Source organism: Apteryx rowi, unplaced genomic scaffold, assembly GCF_003343035.1.
Source record: "Apteryx rowi isolate R43461 unplaced genomic scaffold, aptRow1 scaffold_305, whole genome shotgun sequence".
In the NCBI taxonomy this organism is placed as follows: Eukaryota; Metazoa; Chordata; class Aves; order Apterygiformes; family Apterygidae; genus Apteryx; species Apteryx rowi.
In genome coordinates, this window is record NW_020449475.1 from 709,644 (window position 1) to 727,101 (window position 17,458).

A 17,458-nucleotide genomic window follows, 5' to 3' on the forward strand; every position below is an offset into this window, starting at 1 on the left:
CCTTCTGCCTCTATCAGAGGCTCTGAGTGAGGCCAGTTTTCTAGCATTCCAGTGGCTTGCTGTGCTGTACATGTCGATAAGACCTAAATGACTGTTTTCTATGTGTTTCTGCTCTACCATCCTCCTCCGTAAAAGGGGATTTAGGGAAAGATCATGCCTTCATCTCCCAGTGTGAAAGAGAATTCCCCTTTCTGTCAACTAAGTACCAGCCAGCTGATTCCTAGTGACATCCCTTCAGCTTTGACAGTTTGTGAGTATTTCAACGGGCAGCTAATTTTTTTTGTGTGTGAGAGAGGATGCAGTTTAATGTGTCTGCCCTGTTACTTATTTTAAAGTTTTTATAGCTTTGAAATTCCCTGCTGCATTTATTCCAATACTAATGACCCTAAACATGCAGCATGGAGAATCTTAGACTTGTTCAGATTTCAAGTAAAGAGAAACTATATCTGCATTAAGACTTCAGACAACATAAGAAGGAATAATATTAAACCTGCCATTTTAAAAGCAGGCTTGCAAAACTAAATGCTCCTGTAGGTGATCCTAGGATTAATAGAAAGGTTAAGTTCACTTAGATCATTTCTGGTTCTTGAGTGAGTGAGTGAGTGAGTGAGTGAGTGTGTGTGCAGAGCCTCTCCCACCTCAGAGCTTCCAAGATGACTACATTTCGCTGTCATAGACAATATGGGGGCACCTGGAAGCCCGACAAAGCTCTCCCTTCCTATAGCAAATAAGTGGTAACTATGGTTTAGTAATCACAGTTCTGGGAACTAAAATATTCACCACGATGCACCGGTCCTGTCATCGGTACGGCTAAAGAGACAATATTTAAACAGTCTCAGTGGCAAGTTTCTAAAAGTAGTATATCCAGCTAGCCATCCATAGGCCAAAAGCACCAGTTTTGATGATTTTGGCCATCAAAACTAATGTGTACAGACACAAAAAATCTTGACAAAATGGACTTGTCCTTGACCTATTAGTTTATTTCAAAAACCTCCTGTTAATTAAATTTACATACATCAGGGAGTGCTGTAGGTCCTTTCTCTGTTTTTCAACAATGTTATATATGTCAAAAGTAATCAAAGAAACTGAAGTGAGCTAAAAAAACACCTTCATTGACTAATCAAGGGAAACTGTTCATACAGTTACATACTTCAAACAAAAGTGCACCACCATTTTTCAGAACATAACTGCTTAAGATTACCATGAGGTAATTTAAAGAAAAGTTTTATCACAGTCAACACTGACCGAAATTAAAAATAATATTTTATACAGTTTTCTCATATTACCCTCTCCTCAGCTTTAGGCATTTAAAGCTGTTCAGCTACTTAAGCATTTAAAAGGTCAATTTGCAAGGCATTTGGTTTGCTGATTTTCACAGTTAGATATAATCTTGAGTGGTTCCAAATTAACTTTAAAGCATCTACAATTTTTCTAGTTCTAAGGAAGTTAATGGAGTGCAATCTGTAAATTAGGGCAAACAGGTAAATCTGTAGTACTCTTGATTTTTCACTCAAGCACACAGATTTCTGTTTCTATCTAACCTGTATAAATTTGCTTCAAGGTTTTATGTCCTTGTAACTTTTCCAGTAATAACTTTGTACTAATGTCTGGGTAAATTTCAATGGATTGTTTGTCTGCTTGAAGCCTTCATATGTTGTTAAGGGGTTTCCCACCACTCACACATAGAAAGGACCAGGAAATCTAGGTTGGGCAAAGTCTCTGAGCACATCTTTGCCATACAGGCAGCCACAATAGTGTGATAACGCTGGATTTATGGCTCTAATGCCTACTCACTCCAATACTGGCATGCCTGAAAAGGTACTGATACTACTACACAGGCTATAGCGCTCAGAAAATGTCTCCTGTTTTCTCTCTCTGCAAATACTTAGTTGCGCAAAAGAAAGAAGAACAAGGCCCTAAAAGGAAGCAATAAGTTGAGGATTCTCAACATGACTGGAGGAGGACAATAAATCACTATCAAGATAAGCACAACTAATTTTCCCTATATTGCCACACATACAATTCACTAGGACAAAAGCCTACACTCTCTCTGAAATCCTTTTTACATTCACGTAGGAAGATGTGCATGTTAATGGATCCTGGGATGATTTCTGAAATTCCTTTGAACACACTATATTTCTCCAGGGGAAGAAGAAAAGGTGCAAGACATAAGATTAGGCTGATGCTGAAGAAGTGCTTCTTTACTCCTTTTAACCTAGACATGCTGTTTAACGATAACATTTATCATCATTACCATACTATGCATCCAGCAACAGCCTGGAGAAGGGTGCAAAAATTCCAGAATGAAGGACACTGTCTTTCTGAAAGTTCAACAAGAGCCTGGGTAGCAGCCATATATATCCATACACGTCATTTGGGTGACCAATAATACAGAGTCAGATGATGGCAAAAACATACTTCCAATGCCATTTGTCTAGGATTTCTGGCACCACTGTGATCATATCCCGATGCAATATTTCCATACCATATGCAGCTTGTTGCCAGAGTGCTAGTAAACTTCCTAACTGACTGCCATAAGTCAGTCAGGGAGCAGTGAGTTAACAATTGGCTCAGGCACTCTAGTCTAGGAGAAGAATAAAAAAGAAGTGTGTCTGCAGCGCTGGGAACAACAGCAGTCCTTGTTCTCCTGTCTTGAGTGAAAGTAAACAAGTCCATTGTTATCTGACTTTGCCAAACCTCAAAGTATAATGCTAGAAGGAAAAATAAGTTTTACAGAATCGAGCATACACAACCCTTTTCTTCCCTTCATAAATTGTATATTACACTAGTTGAATCTACTAAAGTTAAATGTTTACAGTATGCTATATATATAATGGCACATTTAAGCTTTTTAAGGGGTTGGAATATTTCAGGAATGTCTCTGGTGCTGAAAAAGGCTAATGTGGTACAAATCATATGATATTTTAATTCAGAAAAAATATGTTTGGGTACTTTGACCTAGCATCATATGGATTAGGAAACTGAACAAGGATGCCACGAAGCATGACTGAGGAATCAGTCGAACTAGTCTGCTTCAGATACGTATTGTGCAAGGCATTATCGCTGCAATCAGAGTCACAAAAATGCATATTTAGTTTTTGTACATTAAATACTACACCTGTGAACCTATGTAAAAGATATACAAAATATAAATGTCATCAGGACTGTATATTTCAAACTTTTTAAAATAAACACAAAGTATATATATATGTAGGCATATAACTTGTAATTTCAATGTCAACACTAGCACAGTTTGTCTCTTCTAAATACAGACCTGTATACTTCCTATTCCAACACATGCACCTACAAACACATGATCATGCATACAGCTTTACCTTCTGCTGTTTGCAGAAGAGTCAGAATATACAGCACTATACATTGTTTCAACTCAAAATTGAGTAGCAAATTAAGGAAGATGCCATTCAAAAAAAATGCCTTGTGAGTGACTGATTACCAAAAAAACCCAGAGAAAAACGGGGGTATAGTTACTTCATCTCAATAAAAACACTGAAGACTGTGATGATGACCTAAGATTCAAAACGCTTTGTCCAGCAAGTCAAGTGACGGGATCACTCTCAGACAAGATACAACAGTGTAGAACTGGTTGCTATAACACATACCGAACACAGTTATAATGAGGTGTGGAGCTTTCACAACACCATTCAACCCAATTCTGGGTTCAGACTACTGAGGTCTCTGACCGAAAGGAGACAGAATAGTTATATGCTGTTCTCATAGCAGGTGGTGCTGATGGCGATCTGGATGCCCATCTGGAAGGTAAGCGTCGATTTGCTGGCCGAGCTGGCCGGGAGAAACCTTTCCCACTTGAACATTTAGCCGGCACAGATACCTAGAACACAAATGCAACTCCTTGCTTTAACAAGCTACAGCACAAAAGGCTTTTGTGGAATGCAAAGGGAATGTAGGAACACGTTTGGGGTGACCTCAGAACAGGTGGTCTTAAGCTATTAAAAGGCTCACAGTAATGCACAGAATGCAAAAGAACAGATATTTCTATGTATAGGAATTCTCACATCAGTTGCAGTTTAAAACATGTGGTGACAAGTGTCAGACACATTAAAAGGTATAAAAAGTTAATGTAAGTCAAACCTGACATTCACTGATCCTGTAGATTTCTTTTCATTTTTGGAAGTTTTGTGAATGAACTTTGTATACTGTTCTATACATAAAACTCAGAATACTGTCTTATATTAGTAAGATTATGTACTTTTCAGGCATCTTTTTGATAGACCCTATTTCAGCAGTCACATCTTGCTAAGAACTGGTTCCATTAGTGCAATATGAAGCTGTTTACACTTCGTAAATTATTTATGGAGCTTATTTATTAATGCAGTACCACATCTGCATGCAGAGCCTTTATATACACCGAAAATAACAACAGATATTGATTTTAGCTACAATGATGTAAATCTGAAATAATGAAAATAAATAACCCAAATTCCTCCATGCCTCATGCCATTTGTAGTTCTTTACATCTGTGTGAAGGGAGTGCTGCTGGATCTAAAGTGCTACCCCCTAATCAGGCTGTATTCTACATTCACTTTATACAGATAGAAATGACAGCACAAAGTATGAGCCTATGAAGAAAAAAATCCCATTGGCTTAGTAAAGTTATTCTGGCTTACACTGATGTAAGATATGACCATTATGTGGTCATTATTTCTTCCATACATATCCATTGATGAAAATTTGTTTTCCTATCAAATCTTCATTGGATAAAAAAAGAAATCAGAGGCTTCATGTTTTTTTTTTTTTCCTTCCAAACCATAGTAAAGATGTTTCTGTTAAGCATGATGTTGCACCACTGCAAGGCTGACATAAAGACATGCAGAGGAAAGTCTACAGGGTCAGATTCTCAGCTGTTTAAATCCACATAGCTCCACTGAAATCTGTGGACTTGTGACAGTTTGAGGGATACCAGCTGACAATCTGACCCATTTAAGTTTTTCAGCTCCAAACACATTTGCCTTCTCTTTTCCGAGGTGGTAAGGGGCATATCTCTTTGTGCTCTTTGAACAATGAGCTTTTGGGGAAAACTGTGACTTTTCTTTCTTCATGGCCATTTACAGAACCTCTAACTAATAAAACATTTTCAAAAACATCTGTTTCTCATTTTATTAAGAAAGAACAGAGGCAAAGGCAACATTTCTAAACTTTTGCAAGTAAAATTCAGCCAAATGTAAATTAATTTGTTATGCCATACTCTTCTGTTCCTGTTGGCCTATGCTTGAATATATATGGCAAGCCTGGAACTGAGACATGAGTAAGAGGAGTTTACCTTATTACTGGAAGCTTCAAGGAGCTAAAATCTGATTGCAATTTTCATTAGTTCAGTTTTTAAATGCCTGCACTGCAGTGACACTGCAGTTAAACTCATTTTACACCAGAGCAACAGAGATCAAAATCTGGTGCATGCTTCCACTATGGTCATGCTTATTCATATGCTTCTACCCTCCTGTAGCTCTAACTTCAGAGGAATTACTCCTGATTCATCCAGATCCTGACCTAAAGTGTCTAATTTTACATAATTATTTACAATATCTTGTTAGCTTGCCTTGTTTTAGAATCTGAAGTTTGATATAAAACTGAATTATTTTGTTTTTGCCACTCTTACAAACCTTACCTCCGGTAACTTCTGCCTCTCTTTTCCTTGCTTGAGTTGCTGCCCAATATGTCTGGCTGAATTCCTCGGAAATTCTTGCTTTCCTTGGTCAGTCTGGAGCATTTCTAAATACTGACTCGATGTCTCACAACCCCCATCAGTGAACTCAGAATTTGCCTGTGTCCACTTATCTTTGCAGCATTTTGTGTTACATGGAGAAGTCACTGTTGATTTTTGATAGTTTTTCAAAAGCTTTTCAACAACACCGTAATTTGACCTTGAGTCAGCTGAACGTGGGCGACCAGATAAATTACTTGGTCTCCAGTCATGTTCATGAAGCATGTGCCTATAACCACTAGTATTTGGAGGTCCATTTATTTGCTTTTGTTGCCCTGCTGTTCTGATAACTTTGCTGGGGTTGCTAGTTTCTTGTTCCTTTGCTGCAGAGAATTTGGGATTTGAAATACAGGATGTATGTACAGTTTCTGTCCTGCTAATCACAGAATCACAGAGTGAGCTGCAAGGTTTGTGATCTTCTGATACTGTTCGAAACATCTGGTTTTCTTGCAAATAATTGTTACATTTATCTGTATGAAATACAGTCCGGTTAAACTCATCAATCTTTGCTGCTAAAGTTTCATTTCTTTGAGTCTTTCCCAAAGTACACCTAGACTCTCCCAAAAGATCATTGTGCAGGGCAGCAGGGACATAAAAGTCATTACTGTAATAACGACTGCTATGAGACTTGAGATTTTGTTTCTGGTGCGTCTTGTTTTGGGCCATATTTCCATCTGAACAACTCTTCTGGGCTGACAGTGCGGAAGGCTCACTTTTACTATCCTTTCCAAGTTTGCCCACATCATATGCCCATGTGTTGTGGCAGAAACTTGCTGGTACATTGCACTCATTTTTGGTTACAGGTATTGCAGCAGTTACAATCACAGGACCTTTTACAGTCTGTCCTTCATTTGCACAGGCCATGGCAGTTTCATCTTGTTTCACAGGTGAAGGATTCATCAGTTTATTTCCACTCCTACAGTCCTGAACCTTGCAATTGCTTTTGACACCTGGATCTCTTATTGGTGCTTCAAAAAGCTGTACAACTGCAGAAAGTGAGTTTGTCAGGTGCCGAGAAGTGCTCCGTGGAGGAACTGGTGGAGCTTCTTTTTTTTGCCAAGGTTTGAAGTCTGTTCCTCTATCACCAGCACTATAAGACAAGTCCTTCAAACCTTTGGTAGAGGTCATCAGATTCTTCCTATTATTATGCTCCTCTGTTTCAAAAGCAACTGAAGTCTGTGATTCATTGCTGGACACATGATTCATCTCAGGCAGAATAACTGTGTTTTGGGTTTCTTCAAATTCCCCCAGGAAAGGAAGTGACTTCATTCTGAACATAAAAGGAGAGGCATTTTAAGGAAGAGTAATAAGAATATTCTCTCAGGGGACCTCAGCATGGATTCATTCTSCCCATGAACAGGTGTTTTAAGATTAGCTGCTTAAAAAGGATTTGGGAGCAGTTCTGCTGCAGCTGATACACCCAACGTATTTGAAACATACATGAAGAATTTGAAGAAAGCTCAACTAAGGGAATCTTGTATTCCTTTCCCTCATCACTGTTACTATCTTTCAGAGTTTTTGTAGATGATTATTTTTTTAACTATCCTATAGGAAGGCTAGTGGGATCTCATGAGTTTTAATAACTGCAGTGAGATTCTACCTACAAACTGAATGAGGAAATCCTTAAGACATGGTGCATCCCTTGTGTAGGTTTCCTAACATTAAACATGACAGTACAAATCTGTCTTTTGAGGTCTGTTCAAAAATCACCTTCCTCAGCCTGCATTTAGAAACTATTCATCACTTATTACTCTATTTGCTTTAAAGATATGAACACTAACCCAATTGCAGTAATAACTTAGTGACACCCAGCAGACTGATTGGGCATGAATGTGGTTGCATGGGGGAGTGTAAGGAGTCCCTCTGCTCTTCGTGAGCATCTTGGAAGAGCCTGCCACCATGCAGACTCTTCCTAGTTAAACTACATAGCCTCCATTGATCTGTTTCATGGTCTGTACCCTGCCACAACACGGGTACAGTCTTACCTTCTGAGCATTTTTGCACAGCTCAGGAGGAAGACTGGTGTTTAGCTTGGCAAAGGAGATCATGAACATTGAATTTTCAGCAGATGGTGGAATTTACAGTTCTTTTCAGGGCATGGCTCACCATCTTTCCATTAGTACAAATGTATGGTGGCTCTCCCTTCTCCTGCTTTCTTTGTGCTCTTGGACTCTCAGTCCCTGACACATCCCCACCATTTAGGGCTGAATCTGCTCTTAATGCAAAGAAACTTCCCAGCCTAACACATCTGTACAACATTGTATAAAACTGCATGGAAATGAGACAGGGACAGAGAGAAAAATCTTTTCACTCTCCTAATCCTCTGTATAGCCATTAGAAACAGGTATTTCATCTCATATGAATACTAATGTCATTTTGCAGTTTCTATAGGTAAACTCTATTTTGCAAGTAAAACATGGCCTTGAATTATATTTCAGCATATTTCATTTGAACATTTTACTCTGAGCACTGAAACACTCAGAGGATGGAACCTACCCAGATCCTAATAAATTCAACTGTACCCCCACACACTTCAAAATGAACAGGAGCACAGTAACTTTCATTATTCACTTTCCTTCTCTAACATAAAGAGGCCAAATAATGTTTTTACCTTCTGTGGTTAGACATCTTTCGAATTTCCTCTTGATAGCTGCATAATTCTTCACTAACTCTGGCAAGTTCTTTAAGAGCCTTTATAAATATAAAAATATTTCTTTAACATAAGTGTTTTTAAACRGTACCTCCAGAATTATTTTGAAACTTGTGATTTACATATAAGAATCAGAGCAGAGCAAAGTAGCACAAGGAAAGATAGGAAAATGCCCCCAAGTTATGAACTGAGGTAAAGAGCATGCCATTAACACATTTAATCAGTGCTAAGTCACTCATCAACAGCAAACTGAGGAGGAAGTAGAGGAGGGAGTACCAGTCCCTTGCTGGGAAGCTAAAATCAGGGAGATCGGTTCTTTAGGTTAACCCTGGCAGGCCAAAGGCCTCACTGTTTTCCTCACCCTTGTAACTGAAACATGCTAAAACTTTACTTACTACATTGAGATCACCAATATAATTCTTGGTATTTTTCTTGGAAGCTTTGATGCTGAGGCTGTCTTCAGGTTCCTCATGGTTCTCAAAGGCCAGATTGTTCCTTAACAGATCATTGCTTTTCCTCTTGGCTCTGGTTTCTTTACAGTCTTGTCCTGTTTTACTGAGCAAACTCCCTTTTTCCTTCCTGTCATTTGCCACATTGTATTGATAGTTCAGTTCCACTGTGTCACTCTCTTCCGAAGTAGGGGAATACAGGGATAGCTGCAGCATCTTGCTATGAATGTCCTTATTATTGTGGATGTTCATATTGTTCTCCCGTCTAAGTTTTACCTCCTGGTAAAGCTGAAAAAAGAGTAAAATCCTCTATTAAATCATGATACTCTGATGATCTTTATGATGAAAGAACATATTTATCTTCTGTTTTGAACGATGCTTCACTCAGTAACACTGGGTGTGGGTAGAAAGATTTGATACGTGTGTTATTAGATGATGGTATTTACAAGGTATTGCTTCTTTTCTCCAGCCATGTGACTTTGGGAAAGAAATTTCAGGAAACTGAAATCAAGGGCAGCTACAGACAGCTTAAGAAGTAACCTTAGGATACCAATAGCCTCAGAATATCTTCTGTAGTTTTGTCTGGTCCTGTAGTACCCAGCTGTTTGCTTAATTCTCTTGCCCTCAGCTCCATTCCATTCTTTATCACTTTTTCACCCCATCATGCTTTCCTAACCCACACACTAAAGAAAAAAAACATGGAACACACATGGTCTTTGCTGCTGTTATTGGGACTTCTAATAATGCTGTCACATCAGAATACCTTATCACAACATACTACCTTCATTCCAAAACAGCTTATAAACCAAACAAAATGATATTCAACTACATACGCAGATCACATCACTAACTTTTGAAGCACTCTCACCTTGGTGGTGAAATTAAGTAAGACACCACAGAAATGGCATAACACAAAAAGGCAGAAAGTGGCCATGACTATCATACCAAAGTCCAAAAGAACTGTAGGCAAAATATAAGAGAGCTGACATTATACAGTTATGCTGCAGGCTGAGGGCAGTGTAGGGCTGCAGTTCATTTGGCGCTGATCATTTTCCTTCTCATATTTTCATGTGAGCAATCTCTGCCATACATTCCTGTGCTGCTCAGCCACAGGATGGTGTTGGCAGAGAGCAAGCAAAACTACTTCATGTGTATATTAGAATGAGAAATGTGGAAAGCTCACTGATGAAAAGCTTGCCCATATACATTGCCAAGGAAGATTCAACGAGTGCATTACAGAGTGCCAGAGGGTTCTGCCGAAGTGATAATTTGGGGATAAAAGAACAATAAATAACTGCCTAAACTATTTCTGGAAAGAGATGCATTAGAAATGGCAGAGAAGGAGTGTTTGTTAGTATGTGTAAACACAAGTTGTGTCAGGGCTTTCATGATATTTACCGTAGCCATTTTCTCTGCTAAATATCATCCATACATGGAGCAGATTCTTGCCAGAATAATTCTGCATCATACAGTGTTTGATGTATGACATTCTTTTTAATATTACCCTTTATGCCAGCAGACTTGTTCCAAGTTATTACTTTTTACCAGAGAATTATATTATGATACCTAGATTGAAATTTTGCTACTAAATATGCATTGTGGCTTATGCCCAGAGCTGGCAGCAGTATATGCAGCCAACAATACTATAGCAAATTTGACACAAAGTGACATTTAAGCTCCTGCTCCTTATTCATGAGTATTAAATGAGCAGTTGCAAATACTGCTTAACCCCAGGCTTTGTATCCTACCATCAGCTATTAGAAACTCCCAGTGACAGATAAGGAACAGGAAATAATTCATAGAAAAATTCATAGAAGTGACTTCTAGTCACTGACAAGAATTAAGTGAAAATGTTAATGTTCAGAGTTTTGTCTAAAGGTACCTCTTCTATTTTCTTCTGCATGACCTTCCATTGACATTCCCATTCTTTCCTTTCATTGTCAAATCTCTCCAGCAATTCCCTCTTCTCTTTATTCCAATTCTTCTCAGTATTCTCCAGTTGTTTACGTAGGTCCATGGCTACAGTTTGTGTAACAGCAAGAAGATAGCTCTGCGTTTTTCTTCTTCCCTGAATGTTTCCTGGAAGTTTATCAAAATAAGTCTTATCTGTATTTGATTTTAGCTTTCAGTAAAAGAAAAAAACAACAACAAACAAAACCCCAAAATAATAAACTCAAAAGTTCTTGCAAGAGAGAATATCACAGGATTGCATGATCTATATCTGCAGTATGACTGTATTAAGGAAGAACTAAGTGTCATGGGAAGCAAACCCAGGAGCAGACAGGCCCAATCTGAAAAGGCGAGGTGGGATGCACATCTAGCATCATACCATCCAGGAATGTCTGCCCCAGCAGGTTGTGTACTGTGGCCACTTCACATTTTTGCCATCACTATTCACTAAACCTGCTTTCAATGAAATCTGAGCCTGCATGACAATGACTGGCGCTTTAGGACACTTTAGGACCTTGGCAAGGTCTGCCCCTGAGGGTGAAAGCTATATTTGTGTTTGTTCAAAAGACAACTGTAAGTGTAAAGATACAGTGTTTTTTCATACAATCTTTTCACACATGCATGTAGCATAACAAAAACTATGACATTCTTCTAGTAATTGAAGACTATAAACTTCATACTTGAAGCAAATTCTCATGGTTATATGAATGCTTTAGAATACATGAAGGAAAACAGGAGAGAAAAGCTATTTACACATTACAAACACATATACAGTAAAAAAGCATCATTCTACTATATGAAGAACTATAGGGCACTAGAAAGAGTTAACATAATTTGGATATACAGATCTAAATCTATAAACATTAGTTCCATGATCAGTTTAGGGAGAACTGGAACCTACTCTCGGATTGCACCAATTGAAATTTAGCTGGAAATCTGTTCTTTTAACTTTGGGGCAAAATAGTTATAGATTTTATGGGCTGGTCTTCCTCTTGCTTTCTCAGGTTTGAAAATGGGAACTCCACTACTATCAGCACATTTACTATGTCAACAAGACCAACCCCCCTACCACCACCACCACCACTCTCCATTCATTCAGTTACAACGCCTTCTGTGGCATAGCAGCTTGTTAACTTTGGCTCCCAAAGTAAGTGGCTGTGTTACTTAGGTGGACATGGAATCTAGTTCTATTCACAAAAGGCCTCCAGATTGCTTTGGTCTCCTACCAGAAAGCAAGTGTATGGGCAGATGAACAAATTATCAGAGTTAATGAGGGGTAAGCCCAGTTTACCCTTCTGGAATTTGTTCAATTCCCTGACTAAGAGTCAGTGCTTGCCAGCTCACAGGAACTGCTCATTTTATCTTCCACATTTTCTTTGATATAGTGAATATTCATTCTTGAGCTTCATGCAAAGTTCTTCCTCATCCCATATTTTATTAGGCAAATCATGTTGATTCAGCTGTGGCTACTATATTATCATGGCTTACCAGTGTCTGCATTATTTCAGCTGGCTGGTGAGCTGAGGCCAAACTTGGAATCAGCTTCTTTCATTAACAAATAAGCAGAGAGCTCAGCTGAAGCCCAACAGGTTGCTCAGGTCTTTGCATCATATGAAGTCTGGCTACAGGATGTTTCAACTGACAACTACCAAGTGCCCAATTCAAACTCAGTGGTAGCAAAACTGTTCACCCCAAAGAGTTTTGGACTGAGGTCTTAGAGAACAGGCTGATTATGCTCTGAACAGTTCTGCCAGGCTGTTTCACAATGGTGTCACCATGTCACCATGCAACATGGCATTGGAGCTTAGCTCTTTCAAACTTTGCCTCACAGCTGTCTTGGAGTTCTGAAATGGCAATCTGTCCCTGAACTGTCTACAGACAGATTTCAAACCTTTTCTTTTTCCAGCTGCCTAGAAGCATACAGAGCAGCTTTACTAAAATATAAAATTCCCTACAACTAAGAGAGCTGCCGAAAGACAATACGGCATTCTCACCGTAAGAGAAGTCAAGCACTGGTTTGCTCATGGATTCTTAGGGAAGGCAGCCAGGCTATACAGACTGCACCCCTCCAGACCAAAGTTTCAGCTTTGTGCCAAAGACTTCATTAAGTGTTGATGAAAAAGAGCTTACATAAAAATTCTGCTGCGTTAAAGATCTGTTGCAATCTAAACATATATTGCTAAAGAACTTTACAACCATTTCAATGCTTTCTCACTTTGCTAGTTCAAAGGTTGTAACTTTTGGTACAGTCATTTGCTTTTTTTCTTTTTTTGCTACATTTATGCCTTTATATCTTTTCCAAGATATCTCAGAAAAATATATCAAAGTAATTTCTCTATCAACTCTGCTCCTCTGATTCTTTCAAATATATGCCAGAAAGACACAGATAAACTGTGGAAACACTGTCAAGTCATGAAGTAGAGATACAGGCATAATCTGCCTGTAAGTTGCACAAATCGTGAGTATCCCAGTGCACCATTAGTAGTAATGACCATGATTCAATCAGCAACAATAAATACATATTACTGAAGAGAAACTCAAGACGATACACTATAATTTTATATATACATATCAGAATAGATATATAATCTGTAATCCTTTCAAGCATGCATATAGCATTAGATTGCTTGTAGTTTCTTAGTGCTGGGAACTATTATTACCATATTTGCCTCCACCTTAACAATTTACAAGCTATTTCATATGGGATTCTAATTATAGAAACAGATTGGAGACCATCAAAATGCAATGAGGTCTTGGAAAAGTTTAGATACAGATAGTTATATGTAGTGCCAAGCTCCACAGAAAGCTTGTACTGCTTTTTACGCTTCTCTGATTTCCTTTTGAAACAAATACTAAGAAGAAAGCTCATGTTTATTGATGTTAGCAGCTGGATAACTACACAGTTTTGCTGTTTTTGTATGTTGGGCAAATTCCTCTGAGAGTTTTAACTCCTATCTCTTTGTGTCTCTTTTCTTTCTTTCTTTCTTTCTTTTTTTTTTTTTTTTGGTCTGTTTGTTCTTTTTCCTTCCTGGGAACCAGGAATAAACTCTGATCTGTAGCCTGGTAATATATCCTCTGTCTGTAGGCAGCACGAGGATGTCCTCATGGGCATTTCACATGGCTTATGCAACCCAATACTATGTAAAATGCCACTTCTCTCTTTTTTTATTTAAAAATCTATATCCTTTTTATGTAAGCAAAAGGCAGGCATGATTTTAATTTTCTGTGTGGATCAGAACAGTATCTGTGCTCTTGCAGTATTGTTTTTTTCTGAATGTCCTAGACAAGGTCAGAAGCTCATTACAGCAATCAACTTCAAGCAAATAATCAATTTTGTCTACATCAGCTTCATTTTCCCCTTACTTTTCCTTTAGTCCTCCCTCCTCTCAAGCAAAAAAATATTTTAAGCTACTATTTAATGTTAATGTTGCTATTCCCCCATGTCTTACCTATGTCCTTTCTATCCACATATTAAAAATGCAAAATAGTTTGAAACCAAGCTTTATCCGGAGTATGGAACTTCTGAAAATAATCTGTAGGGTCCTCAGTAGAGAAGATGTTATTTTCCAACAGAGATTAGCTAGATTGGGTGGGCATAACCATTCAGATACACAAGTCTTCCCTTGATTTTAGAAAAAAAACCTATTAAACTATATTTCCAACAAGGTGCTGTATTTTGGATGACTAAAGAAATCATAAATTTATTTATTTATTTATTTATTCAGTAATAAAAGAATGACAGGTGTTACAATACTGTGCACTTTATACCTAAAAAGAAATGACATTTGAATGAGAGAGAAAGAAAAAAAGGAAGAGAGGAAGAGAGAGAGAGAGGATGGCAGAGAAAGAAAGAAAGAATGAAAGAAAGGGAAAGAAAGAAAAAGAAAGAAAAAGAAAGAGAGAAAGAAAAAGAAAAAAGGAAGGAAGAAAGAAAGAAAAAGAAAAAGAAAAAAAGAAAGAGAAAGAAAGAGAGAAAGAAAAAAGGTAGAGAGAAAGAAAGAGGAAGAGAAAATGAAAAAGAAAAATATAAAGTGTTCAGAATGGTACCTGTCATCTCTGTTTTGTTAATATATCCATCCCTGCTCTGGAGAAACTGACTGAACCGATCAAGAGTCTGTACAAATAAAGAACAAGTATAACATACCTAAACACTACATAACATATAATAGGAACATTAGAGAGATGTTTAAATAACTCTCTGCCACATTAGTAATTTTCACTGTTTTTTAAATCTTAACTGTTCAAAACTGTTCAAAGATACTAATTTAGAATAAAACAAAACCATACCTTTCATGGAGTAAGAAATCCTTTAGAAGTTTTGCAGTCCATTTCTAAATAGCAGTGAAAGCAATGAAATGCATAGCTAACTGAGATCCAGTTCTGCAAATCTTGATCTTTAAAAGGAAAAAGAAAGCTAAACAAGATACAACCTTTCAAACGGGGCAGCATTTGCAAATCTCTTTGAGTAACTCCACAACTTTTGCAAACTGAAAAACAGTTCCGTTTAGCATCATCCTAGCAGCTGGCTTCCATGTGACGTCAGTGCATGGAGGATGGTTTTAAAGCCATCTCTTCCAACCCCCAGCTCTGTAACTTTATATCTCCTCATATTTTGTGTAAACAACTCCAAGTCCAGGACATTTTTAGGTTTTATAGTGCAGCCCAGTCTTTAAAGCTTGCCAAAGCAGCCAGTGTTAATATTTAAGTTATGACAATAGGCAATTTTAGACTTCTTTTATTAGCATCCATGTTGTAAAGGAAGATTATTTTATGCCTTCCAAACTAAATTTTCAGGGTTATATTTTTTATTATTATTTTGAACTTTGCAGCTTGATCATTATAAACTGTTTTGTAAATAAGGTTGGTTAAAGAGGCAACTTTGTTGATTAACAGCTATCTTAAAGAGCGAAAAGCAAACTGCTCCTCCCTAAAAACTTCTTCTGTATTAAAATGTATTATCACTTACGAAGTATGGAACTATTGGGTATTGTATAACCTTATTGTCTGGCATGCTGGGAATTGTGATAATGGTTTCTTTGAGATATACCCAAATATTCCTGCTACTTTATAAGGATTCTGGATTGGATTCTCCAGTCTGTTAAGATGCTTTGTGCCTCAACAAAGGAAAGTGATTGAAATTGAATGGAGAATTTCCCTTGCACAGGGAAACTCATCCCCAGCGTAAGACTAGCAAGGATGTTTCAAACACACCTCAGCCTGGATTTAAAGCCCTGGGGGTGCACATAGCAAAGGCAGGCATGGGGTGAAGAAAGGGAGCTTCTGCGACAAAAATGATCCAACAGGTGAGAGTCCATAGGAGACCCTCCAGCCAGCCCCATGGCTGGCTGGGTTGCAGCCACAGGTGTGAGGAGCTCTGGCTTGCTCTTTGCCTTTCTGCCCACCACAGTATCTCACAGAGGCAGAGGGACCCTTGCACACTGTGTCAGATTGCCACCTTTGCTCCTGGGCTTCACTGCAACTGTTTCTCTGCTACAAGTTACAGACACGTGTAAACTTGGCCTGGCTTCCACTGGCCTTCCACTCCATCCGGGCAACTCCAGCAGGCACGCTAATCACATGATTTATCTACCCTGCTAAATTTAACTGTAGCTCCTTCCCTCCCTCTGTTTGGGACCCATTCCCACAGGCTATCCCTCAGAAAAAATTTACTTAGAAAGAATAGCCCTAAGCAGTGTGGACACCAGCTGGTGCCATTTGGCTTCAAAACCGGTTGCTGGGTTGCTTTTATTTGGCACAGTGAGGTCATCCCCCACAGGCAGAAGCTGCAAACAAACACCATCGCCCTGCTGGGTACTTGCCCACTGCCACACTTGGATGTGTCTGTGGACAATGATTGAGACCAGCCATAGTAAGAAATTTCACATTTCAGGAAATGTTTGTCCCTATGTATACCTGGAGAAAGGCCGCACCGTATTTGTCTCATGCAGCACAGCATAATGGCCAAATGCGGCCATCAGATGTGTGTCTTCAAATGCACTGAGCAGTAGTGATATATATTTTTGTGGGCAGAGCAGATCAGCTGATGACAGGAGGATTTGTGAGACGAAGGACAGGATAGGAGGATTCAGGCATACTTAGCTTAGTCAGCACTTTCCTCTTGAGAACAATGAGCCGTATCTGGGATAAAATCCATGCACAGCGTAAAGATTTTAACTCTGGGTGCATTTTACAGTAAATACCAAAGCAAGTTTCAGGGAAAACACATTTTTTCTCCTTATATGGTCTAGCTGTAAGTCCCAGTGAATACACTACTTGGGTGCCTATTCTGCTCCCATGTAAGAAAAACAATGGGACTTAGGCTATTTGCAAACATTTCAAAAGTCATTTAAAACTGAACAAAGGTGCTCAAGTACATGACTGAATGTTCCTGAAGAAAATTCCCAGCCTCTATACTCTCAGGATTTAAAAATCCTCCTTTCATAAAATCACAGTGTGCCTTTTTGTCAGGAGGTTACTTCCAAACATGCCAGCTGGCACCGCTGGGAGTGAAGCCTGAGTGCCTGGGAGCCGAACTGAGCCCGCAGCTGGGAGCTGTGTGCCACAGCACTGCCTCCTCACTGAGGCCAGCACAGCTGCACCAGCACAAATGAAGACAGAATCTGAAAACATGTTTTTTTCGCTCCTCCATTTCCTCTCAGCATACCCTAT

At 38.7% G+C, this 17,458-nt stretch overlaps 1 protein-coding gene across 1 annotated transcript; it reads right to left on the minus strand.

Annotated features, from left to right (window-relative positions):
* Positions 1 to 1,042: 1,042 nt before the first annotated feature.
* Positions 1,043 to 16,907, minus strand: KIAA0408 (KIAA0408 ortholog). Its single transcript, XM_026070165.1, has 7 exons — positions 16,703 to 16,907; positions 15,077 to 15,183; positions 10,722 to 10,918; positions 8,786 to 9,127; positions 8,352 to 8,431; positions 5,645 to 7,010; positions 1,043 to 3,850 (listed from the first exon to the last, which is right to left on the minus strand). Exons 2-7 carry the CDS (start codon positions 15,081 to 15,083, stop codon positions 3,680 to 3,682), a joined length of 2,163 nt encoding a protein of 720 aa, XP_025925950.1. The 5' UTR covers positions 15,084 to 15,183; positions 16,703 to 16,907; the 3' UTR covers positions 1,043 to 3,679.
* Between the last annotated feature and the right edge of the window lie 551 nt (positions 16,908 to 17,458).

Bases quoted from the DNA above. Each gene is read 5' to 3' on its own strand.
- KIAA0408 (XM_026070165.1), bottom strand. The intron at 9,128-10,721 runs GTACCTTTAGAC...CTCTTTTTTCAG, and splicing joins TGCAGAAGAAAATAGAAGAG to CTTTACCAGGAGGTAAAACT. The intron at 7,011-8,351 runs GTAAAAACATTA...TTTTATGTTCAG, and splicing joins AAGATGTCTAACCACAGAAG to AATGAAGTCACTTCCTTTCC.